This window comes from Schistocerca gregaria, chromosome 6, assembly GCF_023897955.1.
Source record: "Schistocerca gregaria isolate iqSchGreg1 chromosome 6, iqSchGreg1.2, whole genome shotgun sequence".
Classification (NCBI taxonomy): domain Eukaryota; kingdom Metazoa; phylum Arthropoda; class Insecta; order Orthoptera; family Acrididae; genus Schistocerca; species Schistocerca gregaria.
This window is the reverse complement of record NC_064925.1, coordinates 380,160,216-380,179,367: the sequence shown is the minus strand read 5'-3', so window position 1 is coordinate 380,179,367 and position 19,152 is coordinate 380,160,216. Positions and strand designations below refer to the sequence as shown.

The following is a 19,152-nucleotide window of genomic DNA, read 5'->3' as shown; positions in this document are numbered from 1 at the left end:
TATCCATGCCTTAGAATGATTCATGAACCACACTGGCATAGGTTTATCAGCTGGTCACCGTCTAAATGCATTGGTTTTTTGGATTTGCCAATTAAAGTATGGCGCAGTTTATGATTTCCAGTGGCATAACTGCTTGCATAGACAGTAACTCTTTCTTGGCTTTTTTCACATCCGGATGCTGTTTTTTGTTGGCAACATTTTTTAATTCAACCCAGTTTCATCACAGTTGTAAAGCTGATCGCCAGTATAATCTCCTTTGTCGATGATTGTGTGCAGTTTCTTCTTAAAATCAGTGATAGCGGCTTCATCCCCAGATAATGATTCACCGCTGATGGCTATTTAATGAATGACATGCCACTTCTTGAACTGATCCAGCTAACCATGACTTCGGAGGAAGTCTTGCTCCTTTCCTTCAATCAGCTCATAAAGTCTTCACTTTTTCATGAAGTAGAGAACCTGAAACTGGAACACCTTTGGCTCTCAGTTGTTCTTGCCACAAAAGTAAGGCCTCTTCTAACTGAGGATGTGCACCTTTTCTCATTGTTTTCTGAGATTTCATTGCATTGCCTGATGCTTCTATGAAACAAAATTTTTTTTCTGATCAATTTGTCTTCAGTAACCGTACACTTACCAACGTTCAAACCCGCAGCAACTTTTGCGAGTGGCTCAGCAGCATCTATTCTCTGCAAAACACGAAGCTTTTGTGCCAACGAGATCACATTCTTTTTTTGTTACGTCCCAATAGTCACGTTCAGCATTTTTTTACTGACATTTGACTAATTCTTTTTCGTTTTTTGGTCACTTTTATCTCAGGCCTTTTAAAGCATGTAGAGCAAGAACAAAATGTAAAATTGAAAACACACAGATGCACAACTTGACAACACTCGAGATGCACTAGACAAAGCTTTTCACTTTTGAAACCTGGCTGTGGCAGCCATAAAATGAAAACATTCGATACATCTATCCCCTCTCCCCCGTCCTAAACAAGCCACGTCACAACACAACAGTGGGTTGTATGTTCACTGTTAAATTGTTAAGTGCTCAGCGTTCTCTGATGTACCAACAACAGGTGGAGAAAGTGTTCGGTGCGACACTCTCATTGTCGATTTCAACAGGGCTAAGTCACGCTGCATAGAGCAATACTGAACATACTGTACTAACAAGGAGTTTCAATAGATAGTAATGACATGAAACTACATAATACGAACAATAAACACACTAAAACTTCAACCTACACACGCACGAATTGACGACACACTGACTTTTGACATGTGCCAGTGCACTGATTAGCAGTAGATTGCCAAAAAAACACCATCAAATGCATGGCTCCAGATGCAGGCATTTAAATTTGTCAAATGTCAGTCCAGCTAGCCAAAAGCATAACTGCGCAATTTGTCAGACAATGCCAATGCGAGCCGCGAAAATCTGAAAAATCTGTTCAAATAAAACGGATTACGAATAAACGTTATTCAGATAATGGGAGTTTACTGTTCTCGTATTCTAAAATTTTGGACTAATTTAGCCAATGTTATGTGTGCGCCGTCAGTTACACGCCTCAAGACACACACAGTTTCTAACTCTAATACTTGTCTTACTGTGTGTTCGTAGATGATGATGGCATGTTACGCCGTCAGAAATTCGTTCTACAACAACCAGTCAACCTGGCTGCATGCCCAAGAGACCTTCAAGCAGCTTGTCTTATTGTGTTAAACTTTTAATTTAAGACAATACCTGTTAATGAGTGCAGGTGCACTTTATTTATTTTTTAATTCTGTCAATAACTACACAAAATTTTAAAAAAATCAAATTTTTTGCCCCTAGGGAGCTGTTGAATATGCAACCTGTAAGTGGTACCAGGTTCCAAGATTGGGATTTAGTAACACAGATAACCTTTGGTATTTATGAAAAAACTGATTCCTCAGTTCAAGCTCTGCCGAAATACTAGTTGTTTCTCCTAGTACAAATGTAAAATTATCTGGAATCATGGAAATAAACCATATAGGCAATACTTTTTAATTTAAAATCATTATTTATTTAATAATTCCAATTTCTAAGCCTTAAGAATGGAATCCAAACTCTATAAATAATGATTTTCTTATAATGATAAAGTTTCTCCATGCAATCCAATTGTACCACTTAAAGCCCACTATTAAACTGTTTTGAACCAGGTTTTTGTTTTACATCAAATCTACCAAACTGTATTAAATCACCAGCTGATCTCCACTAATGACCAAATTTTGTCTGTATTCAACACAGAACTACACTGCACAACAGTAACATTTCTTGGTGCCTCAACATTCTAACACTTTTTTCTCAAGTGCACAAATGTTTTGATGGGTTAACATATTACCAAGAAGAGATGTAGGCCTACATATTTGGGAACGATACCAAGAAATAAGTGTGAGAAGTGGACAAAATAAACAGAACTGTATCAAGTTGAGACCAACTGAATGAAGAAGGAAGAAAGAGACACTGTGTACCACTGTATGTGTTTTCAAATTGAGAGAGACCAGACAACTATTTCTGTTTTCTTGAAGATGAACAGCAAAATTCTAATACCATTAATTTCAAACTGCCAACTACAGTAATCCAAACATACAAAAATCCCACCACAAAAAACACAAACAAAATAAGAAATGAACACATTATTACGATGGAGGAAAACCAGTGAGGATTCCCTATGGCACTTCTTTATTGTGCCACCTTATAGAATCACTTCTTCTCTATTACGAGTATCATCATCAGTTGACATGAAGACGTGACGTTTCGTGGGAGAAACACAACTTTGATATATATTTATATATAAATACTTACACCAGGCTTACTGTTCAGATATCACCTTCCATACCGCCACAGCAAAATTATAACAAAACTGATCAAAAAAACTTGCTTTAAGCTCACCAGATGGCTGGGACAGAACTTTGTAACAGGCTGCGCACTACTTTCAGAACAATGGCGACGATCGTAGATTCGTACAGCACAGTTACGGCCACTGACACAGAAGAGGTTGCTGTCTAATGGATTGGTATGGATGCTATACAAAGCAATCTTCTTATCGCGTTCCTTCGCCACCAGCAGCCTACATGTAAGGAAATAAATTACAGAGTAACTACTATCTTACTTTGTACATCGCAACAGGCCCAAGTCATTACAATTAGAGAAAGGAAGTGCTTAGAAATGTGTAGGGCAATATGTTATACTTCAAAACACAAACACAAACACACCTGATATTCCATCAAGTGTTAAAATACCAATATTATTTTCTATTTTATCTCCCTGGCACTGTTTCAACATTTATCATTTCACATCAATAAACCATAAAGTTTGGTTTTAGAGTAAAATCCCACTGATTTGAAAGTGATTTTATTTGAAAGTGTGGGTAGAAGATACTGGTGTTTTTCCCAGCTGTCTCCAGTTCAACTTATCAATACAAGCATAATTACGTAAAGAAATCCAGCTACCCATTTTTTTAGTGTGCAAATATAATAAAATGGAAATCAAGTAACTGACTGAGGTTTTCGAAGTTTTATATGTTTCAGTTAATTATTCACTGAATAATTGTCAGCTAGGTCACACTTAGCTTGAGTGACAGGCGTGTAAAGCACAGGCAGGGAAAGGAAATATATCACAGTAATGCGAGATAAAAGGTACATGTCTTGCGAGATAAAAGGTACATATCTCAGCAGTCCCAGCTGAATTAATGAAGAAAAGGTAGAGAAAAATATGAATCACAAGGGGAGACAGTGGAAAATTGCTTTGTCGTCATCAGTTAAATATTTACTTTCAAGACATGGGTTGGTTAATATCAGTGGTGTGTTCTGGCTGGTGCAATATATTGTTGTAGTTGTAATAAGGACAGTGAATCTTCAAATATTCCAGAAACATTTCTGCTACACTAAGACGTTTGTTTTCTGAACTTTAACTGTACTCACTCCTATTGATCCTAGTCCACAACAATAATTCTATTTCTGCAAGTTGGTAGACAAACTGAGCACTTCACACAAAGATACAACAGCACTGGCAAAAAGTTTCACTCAGTACCTTTCACTGTACACTTTAATGGAGATATAACCAATGAACTGACATCTAAATATTTTATCTATAGAAGTATTAAAGCAAATATTAACCAGAATTTTAAAAGGAGGTATACAGTGTGTAAGTTAACTTTATATGCCAACATCACATTTCTGGTATTAAAAATTTCTTGTTCATCACTGCCGTAATTCCAATGACATCTTGTTAAAGCTTTATTACGAGTCCGTTGGAGATGAATAACTGTTAAATTTTACAATATGAATTAAATACAAAATAGTAGACACAGAAAGAAAAAAATATAGTTATTTTTTTATTCTAATGAAAAAACTCTCACAGAAAACTAAGTAACACTATTGAGCATTTCACCATATCAGTCTCCCAGCTGCCTAATTGTCTGCTACTGCTGCTAATATGCACCACATAATTCCCATGCTTGTTATATTATCTCAATTGATAAATTGCTATTTTCTGAGTGACACATAGGAGTTTTAATTACCTAGTTCAATTTTATGAACTATATTCTCATAGGGAAAACGATTTTGAATTTTACAATGAGCATACATTTGGCACTCTGTACCTTGTATGGCCTATCTAAGTAGATAATATATCTCTCTGGAGTAATACAGTGCTAATTAATATTAATAATGAAACTGTTTACACACAAGTAGTGAAACTAGTATACTCATTTCTCAACAAGCTTTAATCTCATTTCCCTACTTACTTTTTGTCACCCAGGAGGCCTACATTTTTGTGATGGATTATGACAGCAGGCTGGGCTGCACAACAACCTGGCCCTGTCCACAATGCTGTTCCACTTGTCTAACTATGTCTACACTGATATTTCACTTTCAATATAGAAATACTACAGAACATACCTGACCCCAAAAAGCATCTGTATTCTACACTCTAAAAAAAATATCAGTGTTTGATCCTTTAAATTTTGTAACTCGTGTAATTTACTGTCATCACCTCATTTAATTATCCATAACTGTGTGCTCCCTTTCTCTCTGTTTCCCTTACCTCTCCTCATCTGACACACACATTTTATCCACCTTCCAATATTTTTATTAACTACTAGATGTGCTCAGGCATTCATTGTTGTGGCTCAGTCTGGTTAAATGGAAAAGGAAGGAGAGACAAAGTATATGTTTCTAATATGTATGGGAATTGGATATACATCCTAATCTCCTCCCCCCATCTCTGCTCATCCCCTCCTTTGAACTTTCTATATCCATTTCCTCCCACTCCTATCCATCTCTCTCTGACTTTGAGCCACATTGTAGTAGTATTATAATCACAAGCCGGTAATCCATAAATACAGTTTTCCTGCCTGCTAACAAGTTTTCACTGTTATTTATATATCTTATGTCCATCAGAATGTTCAATAAGAGTACTGTGTAAAAATTTAAAGTAACTCAGTTAAGACATTTCTCGAGATTTTTGGTAATACCCTTTCCTGTTTATATATTACACATTTATTTATATTGTAAATAAAATAGAAAGAAACTTCCACATGGGAAAAATATATTAAAAACAAAGATTCCAAGACTTACCAAGCGGGAAAGCGCCGGCAGACAGGCACATGAACAAAACACACAAACACACACACAGAATTACTAGCTTTCGCAACCGATGGTTGCTTCTTCAGGAAGGAGAGGGAAAGACGAAAGGATGTGGGTTTTAAGGGAGAGGGTAAGGAGTCATTCCAATCCCGGGAGCGGAAAGACTTCCCTTAGGGGAAAAAAAGGACAGGTGTACACTCGCACACACACACATATCCATCCGCACATACACAGACACCAGTGTCTGTGTCTCGCACACACACACATATCCATCCGCACCTACACAGACACCAGTGTCTGTGTCTGTGTATGTGCGGATGGATATGTGTGTGTGTGTGCGCGCGCGCGAGTGTACACCTGTCCTTTTTTTCCCCTAAGGGAAGTCTTTCCGCTCCCGGGATTGGAATGACTCCTTACCCTCTCCCTTAAAACCCACATCCTTTCGTCTTTCCCTCTCCTTCCTGAAGAAGCAACCATCGGTTGCGAAAGCTAGTAATTCTGTGTGTGTGTTTGTGTGTTTTGTTCATGTGCCTGTCTGCCGGCGCTTTCCCGCTTGGTACATTTATTTATATATTATACATATTAAAAATAGGTATATAAAAATACACACTTATTCAAATGCAATGATGTGTCAAAATTTCAAAGCAATTGGTGAGCAGATTAAAACTGTGTGCTACACAGAGACTCAAAATCGGGGACCTTTGCCTTTTGCGGGCAAGTGTTCTACTGATTGAGTTACCCAAGCATGAATCATGAACCATCCTCACATCTTTACTTTCACCAGTATCACATCTCCAAATTTCATAGCTGCTCTCCAGCGAATCTTGCAGGGCTAACATTCCTGGATGAAAGGATACTGCAGATATATGACTAGCCACAGCCTGGCTGATGTTTCCTGAATGAAACTTTCATTCTGCAGTGGAGTGTATACTGATATTAAATTTCTTGGCACATTAAAACTGTGTGCCACTCCAAGACTATAATGGCAAATGTAAAACTGTGAGGATGTTTCATGATTCATGCATGGGTAACTCAATCGGTAGAGCACTTTCTCATGAAAGGGAAAGGTCCCAAGTTCGAATCTCAGTTTTGATCTGCCAGGATGTTTCATATCAACACACACTCTGCTGCAAAGAAAGTTTCATTCTCGCTTACATTTTTATTCACTAAGCACCTTTCACTGTACACAAATGGAGGTATAGCCAATGAACTGACAATCTATTTTTTTTTCATCTTCATAGATGGAAATGTTCATTTGTACGAAATTTTAAAACTCCAAAAGTTCTTCATTGCATGCTTTTAAATTTTGACACCACGGTGCATTTGGATATTTTTTTTTCTTTCCAACACAATGTATTAGTAGATATTCCACTTAGAAGTCACAGCTGAATATTTTGGTATATTATACTAAAATTTGTAGTATTTGCTCCATTACATACTCATTTCATAACAGAAGACACAACCTACTTACTTGTCGGGCTTTGGTGCACGCACATCCACAGACATTACAACTGCATCTTCACCAGAGCTTAAGAAGACGTGTGGGCTGTCTGGCAGTATGGAAAGCTTGTGGGCTGGTCCACGGTGCTGTGCAAGGCGTCGAGTTGCACGGCACTGTCCTGTGGAGGAAAGCTCCGCCAGACGCACCTGGCCATCTCGTCCACAAGATACAACGTGTGTGTCACCCCGCAGGGGAAGGAATTTTACCTGTCAAAAATAACTATTATTAACACCGATGGTAACAAACTTGTGAAATATTTTATCAGTATTCAATGTGTGTGTTGAAAAGGCCACTTATTAAATGAAGCTAAAGGTTTACTTTTGGTCAGAAAAAAGATGAGACTTTACAGTGGCTCCATCAACATTTCCAGGGGCAGATGTGGACTCGGACCATAATGGTTATGACCTGCAGATTAAAACTGAAGAAATTTGTGAAAAGTAGAAAATTAAGGCAGTGGCACCTGGACGAATTTAAAGAACCTGAGTGGTTAACACAAGATATATTGAATTTAATTAACAAAAGAAGAAGTGTAAAAATGCAGCAAATAAAAACGCAAAAAAGGAATACGGGTGTTTAAAAATAAGACTGACAGGAAGAGGAAAATCACAAAGCAGGAATGGCTAGACAAGAAATACACGACGAGAAATGCAAGACTGTAGAAATATGCACTTGGAAGAAGATAGGTACCAACTATAGGAAAAATAGTCCTTTCGCAGCTAGCAGGCATACATGAATGTCTTGCAGGCAGAGATCCAGATGGCTACAGGTGTACATGTACACCCAGCAGTTACAAAGGCCAGACAGCCACAGGCTTTCATTTACACCTGGCAGGTGGGAAGGCATGATGGCTAAGGGCCATCGTGAGGAAGTGAGTAAATGTGCACTATAGAACGATGCCTCACTGTTGTTCACATTTCACCATTCCTAACAAAACAATCATTATCTGTTTCTCTTGTCTGAAAGCAATAAAGCTTTCATCTGCTTCCTGTTCCTTTCAGCTTAAAAGTCGATCTTAGATACAATCAATTTTGTAACCTACTCAATACAAAAGACAACAACATATATATTCTAAAGACCATTAATTATTCTAATGAACATATAGATGTGGCAAAAGCGAAACTGTGCTGAAAACAAGTGCATTTTCTCAGTAACACTCACTACCACACGGAACAGCAAATGACACACCATGGGCAACAACAGCAATTTGCTTTCTTAATCTACAAAGTATATACGATATAAACACACATAAACTGAAAGATTCTACAGGCAAACAATGCAAGAAAATATGTACAGTTTCTCAGCAAAATTCACTGTCACAGGGAACAGAAACGCCACACACTGGCAAACAAATGCCATTTGATTTCCTAATGCACAATGTATACAACGCATATATATATATATATATATATATATATATATATATATATATATATATATATATATATATATATATATATATTAAAAACAAAGATTCCAAGACTTACCAAGCGGGAAAGCGCCGGCAGACAGGCACATGTGTCTGTGTATGTGCGGATGGATGTGTGTGTGTGTGTGTGTGTGTGTGTGTGTGTGTGTGTGTGTGTGTGCGAGTGTACACCTGTCCTTTTTTTCCCCTAAGGGAAGTCTTTCCGCTCCCGGGATTGGAATGACTCCTTACCCTCTCCCTTAAAACCCTCATCCTTTCATTTTTCCCTCTCCTTCCCTCTTTCCTGACGAAGCAACTGCCAGTTGCGAAAGCTCTTAATTCTGTGTGTGTGTTTGTGTGTTTTGTACATGTGCCTGTCTGCCGGCGCTTTCCCGCTTGGTAAGTCTTGGAATCTTTGTTTTTAATATATTTTTCCCATGTGGAAGTTTCTTTCTGTTTTATATATATATATATATATATATATATATATATATAGTTTAAAAGGGCACCAGTTGGTCTACAGAACTTGTGTTTCAAAAGCAAACAGTACAGCAGATACATTCACTTTCTCAGTAATACTCGCCACCACGCAGAAAAGAAGACAGTCTGAGTTTTGAATGGCTGCACTTGGAAATACTGATTTTAAAACTATGTATCTTGAAACTTATTTGTCCAGTATTAATGTAATTTTAATACGTTGTAGGCACCTATTTAAAGCAGAGTAAGTCTCAAGTTACAAACACAATTTTTTTTACCATTTTTCTCAATTTTTTCTCAGCACAGAATAAACTTATTACAGAAAGGTTGGATCACTTTTTAAGCTTTCTTTTATGGTTACGATAAACAGCAGCTAGGGTGACTGTACAATGTAATACTGATTTTATAAGGAGTATTATTGAAGGATGGCATGCTGAATTGTGTGGTTAGCCTATATTGCCCATAGCCTGCAGTGATCATCATGGTGTCAGCTATCTGACTGTGAGGCACATAACACATTCGTCCTCATTGGCCAACAGAAACATGGCAGGACCTATGAAATGCATGTAAAGCCCTTGTGTGATAAAGCATACTACCGTCGCATATCATCATGGTGACAACCAAAACTTTGGGACATGTTTCATGGTGAATTTCGAGTGATACTAATATGTGTGTACACACTCAAGGACTAAGTTTTCTGTAAGAATGAATGTATCTTTTGATTTAATAAAGTATAATCCCTATGTATTTATTCTAAATTTTAGACTCTCTCAACAATCCGGCACCCCTATGTGCGAGGAGTGGCGGGTTTAGCTAGAGTCTAGTGTACTACTACTACTACTACTACTACTACTACTACTACAAGGTACCCTCTGCCGTACACCATATAGTGGCTGCAGAGTAAACTAGGTACCCTTTGCCATATGCCATATACCATATGGTGGTTGCAGGGTAAACTAGGTACCCTTTGCCACATACAATATGGTGGCTGCAGAGCTTGTATGCAGATGAAGAATTAAATATGGTGATGCCGACTGAATTATGTTTGAAAATTAGACACAAAATAGTCCAAGACGGTCACTAGCAAGGCTGTGGCTGGTATCAGCCATCGGGATGACATTTTTGTGTGATAAAAGTAGTACTATCAGCTGGTATTTATACTCAGCAGTGTCAAAAGTGACGTTTATCTTGAGGCACAATATCTGAAAGAGAGTTATGGTGCAAATAAGGCAGTTCAAGTGCTCAAAGTTCTAAAGTGCAATTGGTCACCACGAGTATGAAGGGACCATCATCCTCCTGTGGTGCTCGGCATGAGCACTCCTCCCATGGTGTTTAGCTTGAGGCAGTGCTCGTGCTGCATCAGCATGTTGCACATCATCAGCTAAGCTTAGACAGCAGCAAGCCAACTTCAGTGCTGCATCAAGAGTTCCCACATGCCAGCCACCCAGCCATCAATGACAGCTGCTGGCAACTCAGCAGGTACTATTATGGAACCGGTTTCAGCACTATGTTGTGGCATAGCTTACAAAAAGCTGTTTTGCAGGTATTCTCAGGGGCGAGAATTGTGTGGTGTCCTGATTAAAACCCACAACTTGTGTCTTAACATCTCAGTACTTTACTGTCAAATTAGTGATTTGGCTGTCATGTGGATTTTGTAGCTGACAGAGGCTCCCACCATCTCACTTCAATGATGTGTCTGTAACACCAACATTCAGCTTTTCGTCCTACAGGGTTCCAGGGCTGAGCCATAAGTGCAGACACTGGAGCAAACTATGTGGTTTTTGCTGGTGACAGCTGCCTTTAGACTAAGTAGCAAGGGAGGTCACATGATGTGATAACTGTGGCATTGAAGGCGAGAAGAAATGGGACACCAGTGAGTAGGAAGACCGCTGCTACTAAGACAACTAATTCAAGTGACATAGTTAGTAAAGATGCAGTTTCGAGCACACTTACTGCAGAGAAAATTGTGGCAGTTGATTAAATTCTTAGTGATTTACAAACTGCACTGAAACAAAAATGATCGTCAACAATAATTACAGCTCAAATTAGAAACACAATTCGGGCATCTGCACTAACACAGGCAAAACTTGGTGACAGAATGAAGAGTTACGTGTAAAAAACAAACACCTATGCTGTGACTTGGCAGGTGCAAGTAGACTGGAAGTGAGGACGAGACTGAAAGACTAAGCAGAAAGGGAGACACTAAAGCAAGAAAAAATACAACATACGAGTTAAGTAAGGCTAGATTGCAACTGGAACTGCTAGCGGGCCAAAAAAAATGGTAGAAGCTAGGATACAACATATGTGGGTAAAGTAAATAAATATTCTGTTTTTTCAAAACTACCAACAATCAACAACCAGATATGCACACTGTTGGGGAAACCTTGACGAATAAAATCAATCCCCGACAAGGCACTGTGTCACAGACAGACAGCAAAAGATTGCAGGAAAAAACTGCACTGATAAAGGACATTAGGTTCAAAGGGCCAAACAAAGAGGTGGCTATTCTTAGCATTCTTCTTAATCGCAGACACTTACTGATGAGGACTTTCTCAATGAATTGTACAACATCAATCTAATGAGGACCTGTATAAAGAGTAGTTCAAGAGATAGGTCAAGTTATGAAGCAAAATAAGACTAAGGAGCTAGATCACACAGCAAAGAAGTGTACAAAACAGGAAGTAACTAGCGTCAAATGTAGCAAACCATTTTAGTGAATCAAAAGCATAGGGTGCTAATCAAGGTTGTGGCGAAGAACTGCAACAAGGCAGGGGACCAGAGTGTGTGGCATACAGACAGTTATATGACAGACGGATCACACATACATAGAATACGACCACATATATGTTCACTCACACGCCACACAAGTGTGACAGTGAGCAAACACATACTGCAGGATAAAATATCTGCACTAGCTCCATTTCCAACACAGTGTGGAAGAAGTGCAAATCATCAACCAAAACACATGTCTGGTCCCATGCAGTTGCATGGCAACGACAAATAGGCTTCATAACTCACTGCTGAATGAAGTGCTTAACAGGTACATTAGAACAACAGGCTACAAAGCAACAAAGTAATGCAAGGCATAATCGACTGCAAGATTTCTAGGCAACTCAAACATGAACTATACAAATGTACATTTACTCAAACAGGATTAGCTTCAGGTACTGAATTAGGAGTATGAGGTCATCAATGGGGTATGTATAAGTGAAAAGGAAATGTGTGAGTGTATCTTAAGGAAACAAAAAGCACGAAGTGCACAAACATACATCTCCTACATCACAGTATCAGATCCAGAAGAGCACCAACAGATTGATGTAGAAAATCCCCATTTATCTGACACACCCATCACACAAATCATTCACACAAAAAGTAAGACCAGGCACAAAGATGAACATGTAAACCATAAAAACATCACACAGCAGAAAATGAGTGACTCGAGAGATCAGGCAGAATGCAAAAACAATGACAGAAACATTGGATAAAAGGAATATGACTCAACAAAAAAATAGTCAATATGGCAAGACAGTACACTTCTTTATCATGGGGGCTACACAGATGCTCACAGCAAATACTACATCCATAACACAAATTTCCATTACAGAACACTGACTGCATCAGCAACAACAGAAATGGTAACTGACTTCTTGACAACATTGACAGCATGTTCACAGACATACTGAGCCAGACACAGCAGACCACAGATGACGACACACGAGCCAAACATCCAGCAAATACAAACAAAGAAGAAACTGATCAGAAACAAAAACAAAAAAAATAATGTGGAAACAGAATAAGCACTCATAAAATCCAACAAAACTACTACTATGACTACAGGACCCCAGAGAATAGCTTGCACATTAACTAACTGGAACAATGAGATATCTGTCAAAATTCCTAATGTTTCATAACATGCAAAATGCACCAAAATGGGAGCGCATTATGCTTTTCCTCTAATGAGCAATTAAAACAAATGATCTTAAAGGTTGAAACTATCCTGAATGATACCCACATACTGCTTGAACTCTTAGAGAGAGCATGAGCACAGAGATTGGAAGGTGTATAGAGACTTTGTGATGTCACATGGTCACATATTCCTTGATTCAAGCAGGATAGACATAAAATGCTTGTTTTCACCAAGCATCCATGATGATGTTCCAATTAAATGCTATGCAGGTACTGTGAATGTGAAGCTGCAAAATGTCAGACAAGGTATGTACTAACATGGTGTGCTAACAAGAGCCATACAAAATGAACAGATGACTGACTGGTCTTGCAAACAACGCAACAGTGACCACACGGGGCAGCGAAGTGAAAGCTGTTATCATATTAGTCAACAGGCAGTGGACTGCTACAAAAATGTCACAAATATACTCTGATCATGTTGTGATGGTACAAGTATGTAACTGAAATTATGCATAGGTAATTTTGTCATTTATGCACAGTTTTCAGATGAGATTCATCCAAACAGAAAATAGAGACCTGCACAACATAAAAAATTAATCACCACTGCAGATATCAATGTATATTCAACACTATGGCAGTCATCACAGACAAATACTTTGCAACGCTACATTAATGACTGATACTGATGAACAACCTATACATAAGTAATAGGGAGGATTAATCCCACACACATACCAATACTGACATTACAGCAGCAAATATAAAATCTATTAGGCTCATCACATCATCAGACATATGCAACAGAGCGAGACGTAGATTTCATAATATCAGTCACGAACACTGCCAGACACGACACAAGAAACACATAACTGGTTTATGTTGAGTAAAGCAGATCGGCAGATATTACAGGACTTTGTAGCAATGTTCAAACTATAACAGATTGAAGGCAACACTGATTACAAGATATACAAACTGATGCATCTTGCAAAAGGCAAAAGATAAAGCAATCCCAACAGCAATAAGAATAGAAGGAAAATACTCTGGTCAAATGAACTTACCAAACTCAAAAGAGATTCAAGAATCAAACACAGATTCCAACATAGGGCAGTAACAGCTAGAGAGGGACAAATATGACTAACATTTTAGGGTGGCGAAGCAAAAGTACAACCATCTGCTACACCAAAGAGACAACTTATGGGGAGCACAGTACAGACTGATGACAGACAGGATAAAACAGTTTTGGTCTAGCCACAATTAGGTAGTATGACAGAACCTTCACACAGGGATCAAGTAGTACAGAGGAATTTCTGCTTTATGAGCTCCTTCCCAATGACAACCACAACACAGATGATGTACACCAATTTAAAAGCTGTAATACAAACAGAATACACAACAGAGATAATCACCTGCTGCTTCGACCAGTAAGCGGTAGTGCCACCCATTGCTGAATTAAAAGTTAAAAAAGCACTAGGTCCACACAGCATCCACTTTGAGACCCTTAAGCAAACAGCACTGCAGATTACCCCACTTTTACATGAAGTAATACATGAAGCTTTAAGGCTGGGAAGAATACTTGCAACCTGGAAATTAGCAAACACAGTAATCACCTAGACCAACCAATCCAAAGTCATATAGGACGATCTACTTTATCAACACCTTGGCTAAGTCCCAGAAGCAGCTCCTTTGCAACCAGTTACAGAGGCAACAAATGGGACTCAATCCATGCCAATACAGGCTCCATGAGAATAAATCAGTGGACAATATAATTAACTGAGCATTTGAATTAGCACACACTGTCAATTGCAAGCACATAATGGCCATACTCTCCATATCACCACAGAATTTGATAACCTCTGGTGGCCAGTGACGTTCGTGAGACTACAAGAGCTGTAGGTGTCAGTGATACTGTACAATGGTCAATTAGACCACTGTGATAATAGAATAATGGCAGGTGAGTAAAAGTTATCACGAGAACCACAAAGGCGTGCCTGCATGGTTCAATCTGTGGTTCCATCTTTTGGGATCTGTCCATTGAGCTCTTCCTAACAGAAATGGACAGGGATACACACACTCATGGGACTGTCCCACACAATGATGATTTGCTGGTTGTGTTGTCAGTCATATCAAGAAAGGAACTGGAAACCAAAGCCAGTGGCATTCTACACAAGACAGGCAAAAGGTGCCTGACAGACAAGCTCAGTGCGGATCAGGATGAAACAACCCACATGTTACGGAAAGGAAAGCCACAGAGCTACAGAGAGATCCGATTATAAAACTGCATGAGACAAATATTCACAGAAAACACTTAACCAGATATTTGGGGGTGCAGACTGGCAATCAACTGACATTTAGCCACATATAAAACAGACAACTGATAAAGTAGAAAACCTTGTACAGAATCTTACAAGCATCAACAAGTCACTCACAAACTTCCACTACAAGCTAACAATTGTACAGCTGTGCCTTGTTTGAATCCAAAGTATGTTTTGCAATGAGCACATGGGCGCACAGACTATCACAAAATGCTCAGAGCCGTTGTTAAAGGAGGTCAAAGAAGTGTTCTGCTGAGCCTATCGAGGGCGTTCAGTTATCTGTAGTGTTCTGAATATATGTGACTGACCCAACAATCAGTCAGTGAGCTCTGACATACTGAATTAAGAGGGGGCAGACTAAACAACATAAAGGACTACAGAAGAAGATTTAAGGGACAAACACAAACTAAAATCTGGTGAATGAATGCATGACACCATGGATGGGAACCAATGTTAAAGGCTGTAGAGTTTCTTCCTTTTTGCCTAACAGCTGAGAGCAGCCAAAAATTACCCGAGCAAGGCCCAGTTGAGGTTTGGTGCACTTTATAAGAGGGCACAGCCACTTACTGAAAGCACCTATTCCAGCGAATACAGTGTTCCTGTGGGGCATTAGGAACCCCTGTGCATATATGCCTACACTGCACACATGGACTCAAGAAATAAGTTTAATCTATGAATCTGTAAGAGACTCGAGACAAATAGAAAGACCTGGACAGGGTCATTGACACTACACTGCATGCTGAATACATAGAAAGAACACCAGACAAGCAATTACCTAAGATTAATCTGACCCAGTTAAGTATCTGACACTTAAAAGAATAAAAACAGTGATCTGACAATGCCAATTTATAATTAAAGGGTGATGCAGTGGAAGTGTAATGGAGCACAAAATACTGACAGACAGGTGGCTAACAGCTCCCAAATCAAGAAGTAACATCTATAGACTATAAATAATAGCTATAACTGTGCCATGTTACTTCTTAAACAGACACTTTAAACCTATCACGGCTACAGTGTGCAAGTAGTAGCACTGGACCACTGCATCATAGATAAATGAAATACATTAACCACACAGAACTATATGAGGACTTAGATTAAATCAGAATAGAATAGCACAGAAGATAGACTTAGGGTAGTGACTAATGTCATTCAGAGACGCCTTTCTACAGTCAGTCAATAACTAAGATTAGAAATCATGCCACACAGGGGTGATTGGGTCGAAGTGTTCTACTGAGGTCCTCACATTTTGAATGGCACTGGTGGTGGGATCTTATAATTTCTTCTTCTTCTTCTTCTTCTTCTTCTTCTTCTTCTTCTTCTTCATCTTCATCAAATCAATCTTTGGACTGAAGAAGATCTCCACACTACTATATCCTGTGTAAACCTCTTCATCTCCAAATAACTGCTGCAATCTACATCCATTTGAACCTGCTTATTGTACTTGACTGTGTGTGTCTGCAATTTTTACCCTCTACAAATCCCTTTAATACTAAACTCACAATTCTTTTATATCTCAGAATGTGTCAAATCTATCAATCCATCCCTTCTTTTAGTAATGTTATGCCTCAAATTCTGTTTCTCCCTGATCCTATTCAGTACAGTATCACTAGTTATGCAATCTACCAACCTAATCTTCAGTGTTCTGTTGTAACATCACATTTCAAAAGCTTCTCTTCTTGTCTGAAGTGCTTATTGTGCATGTCTCATGTTCATATATGGCTACACAACAGACAAACTTTCCTTAAGGAATCTTTTTCTCTCCATTGTTATTCTACAGTTTATATCCTCTCCTACTTTGGCCATCATTATTTATTTTACTGCCCAAATAGCAAAACTCATTAATACTTTTAGTGTCTTATTTCCTAATCTAATTCGCTCAGCATCATCTGAATTAATCTGACTATAAATGTAGTGTCCTGGAAGCCTGCATACTTGTATTAACGAGTTATTACAAAAAGAAAATTACAATACTTAACTTTTGCAATTACACAAAGGTGTCGCAAGCAAAGGGCAACATACAAAATAACCAATCTTCTTCAGTATAGACAATCACAAGTCTGTGCTACATAGAGAGTACAAGCGAAGTGCTCTAGCACTGATGGTGCCATCCAAATCACTAGTCTTGAAACTGCAACTGAACTGGGCCTTCACCAGTCTGTCGCAGCACTTATGTCCTCTTCACATAGGGGCTGCTGGTCTTGCATTGTCCTGGAGGGAGGTCAGGTCAGCATGTGATTGGCTGACTACTACTCAAAACCACCCCTTCCTTATTGTTCCCGACAGGCATGCCGGCATTTCACTTTTCGCCGTAACAATATATTACCCTTGTTTTGCTTTTGTTAGTGTTCCTCTTATATCCTCCTTTCAAAACACTGTCTGCTCTGTTTAACCACTTCTCCAAATCCTTTGCTGTCTCCGACAGATATACAATGTCAAAGTAACCTCAAACTTTTTAATTCTTCTTCCTGAACTTTAATCCCCACTCAAGATTTTTCTTTAGTTTCCTTTACAGCTTGCTCAGTGTACATATTGAATAACATCGGGGATAGGCTACAACCCTGTCTCAGTCCCTTCTCAACCACTCATTCCCATTCAAGCACCTTGGCTCTTGTAACTGCTGTCTGGTTTCTGTACAAGTTGTAAATAGCGTTTCCCTCCCTGCATTTTACCCCTGCTACCTTCAGAATTTCAAACAGAGTATTACAGCCAACACTGTCAAATGATTTCTCTAAGCCAAGAAATACTACAAACATAGGTTTGCCTTCCCTTAACCTATCTTTTAAGATAAGTCTTAGGGTCAGTATTGCCTCAAGTTCCCACATTTCTCCAGAACCCTAACTGATCTTCCCAGAGGTTGGCTTCTACCAGCTTTTCTAAATGTCTACAAATAATTTCCAATAATATTGCCTTCAAGTTCATTTACCTTTTATAGCCCTTCTATACATTCCTAAAACTTTTCAGATTTCTCTTCTTTGCTTTCTTTGCTGCTGGTAAATCTTTCGGAGTATAAGGTCGTGGTCCACAAAACTCTTCTGTTAACAACTTATCATCCAGAACTGTTCCGGACATATTCGGAGGCATTGCACATCCACTGAGTGGAAAATAACCTTACACTCCAAAAGGTTTACCAGTACCAATGTCATCAGGTGGTGAAAGCCTTCAATCTTTCTCTTCTTTACTTGGTGCTGGTTTTCCATCTGAGCTCTTGGTAGTCTTCTGTTCTCCAAAGGCCTCTTTAATTTTCCTGTGTGCAGTATCTATGTTTCACCTAGTTATAAATGCTTCTACACACTTACATTTGTCCTCTAGCCACTCCTGCTTAGCCATTTCAGGTTATGTCACCTCATTTTTTATACTTTTTATTCCCTTTCATTTGTTTCATTTGCTGCATTTTTATATTTTCTCCTTTCACCAACTGCATCCAGTACATCTTGTGATATCTTTGGATTTCTACCATGTCTGACTCTTTACCTATCTGATTCTGTGCTGTCTTCATTACTTATCTCCAAAAACTATCCAATCGACTTCTACTGTATTCCCTTCCTCTGTTTCAGGCAATCATTGCCCAATGCTCCTTCTTAAACTCTCAACAACCTCTGGTTCTTTCAACTTATCCTAGTCTCATCTCCTTAATTTCCCGTCCTTTTGCATTCTCTTCATTTTTAACCTACAGTCACGAGCAATAAACTATGGCCAGAGTCCATGTGTGACCATGGAAATGTCTTGCAGTTTAAAATCTGGTTCTCAAATCTAAGTCTTACCACTACATAATCAATCTGAAACTTTCCGGTGTACTAAGGTCTCCACCACATATCCACCCTTTTTTCATGATTCTTAAACCAAGTGTCAACAATGCTCAATGTAACAATTATATCCTAGCTTCTTTTTTCCTCTCCTAATAAATATTCTTAAGTTAAATTTCTGTAATATCTTGATCTAATCTAATTTTTCAAG

At 38.7% G+C, this 19,152-nt stretch overlaps 1 protein-coding gene across 2 annotated transcripts in view; it reads right to left on the bottom strand.

Annotated features, from left to right (window-relative positions):
• Positions 1 to 19,152, bottom strand: part of LOC126279068 (DDB1- and CUL4-associated factor 8-like) — a 127,476-nt gene that overhangs the window by 62,625 nt on the left and 45,699 nt on the right. For both annotated transcript variants that reach the window (XM_049979516.1, XM_049979515.1), the window contains exons 5-6: positions 7,069 to 7,304; positions 2,902 to 3,079 (exon numbers count right to left, since the gene is read on the bottom strand). In XM_049979516.1, the coding sequence (XP_049835473.1) occupies positions 2,902 to 3,079; positions 7,069 to 7,304 (414 nt within the window). The remainder of the gene's footprint in view (positions 1 to 2,901; positions 3,080 to 7,068; positions 7,305 to 19,152) is intronic.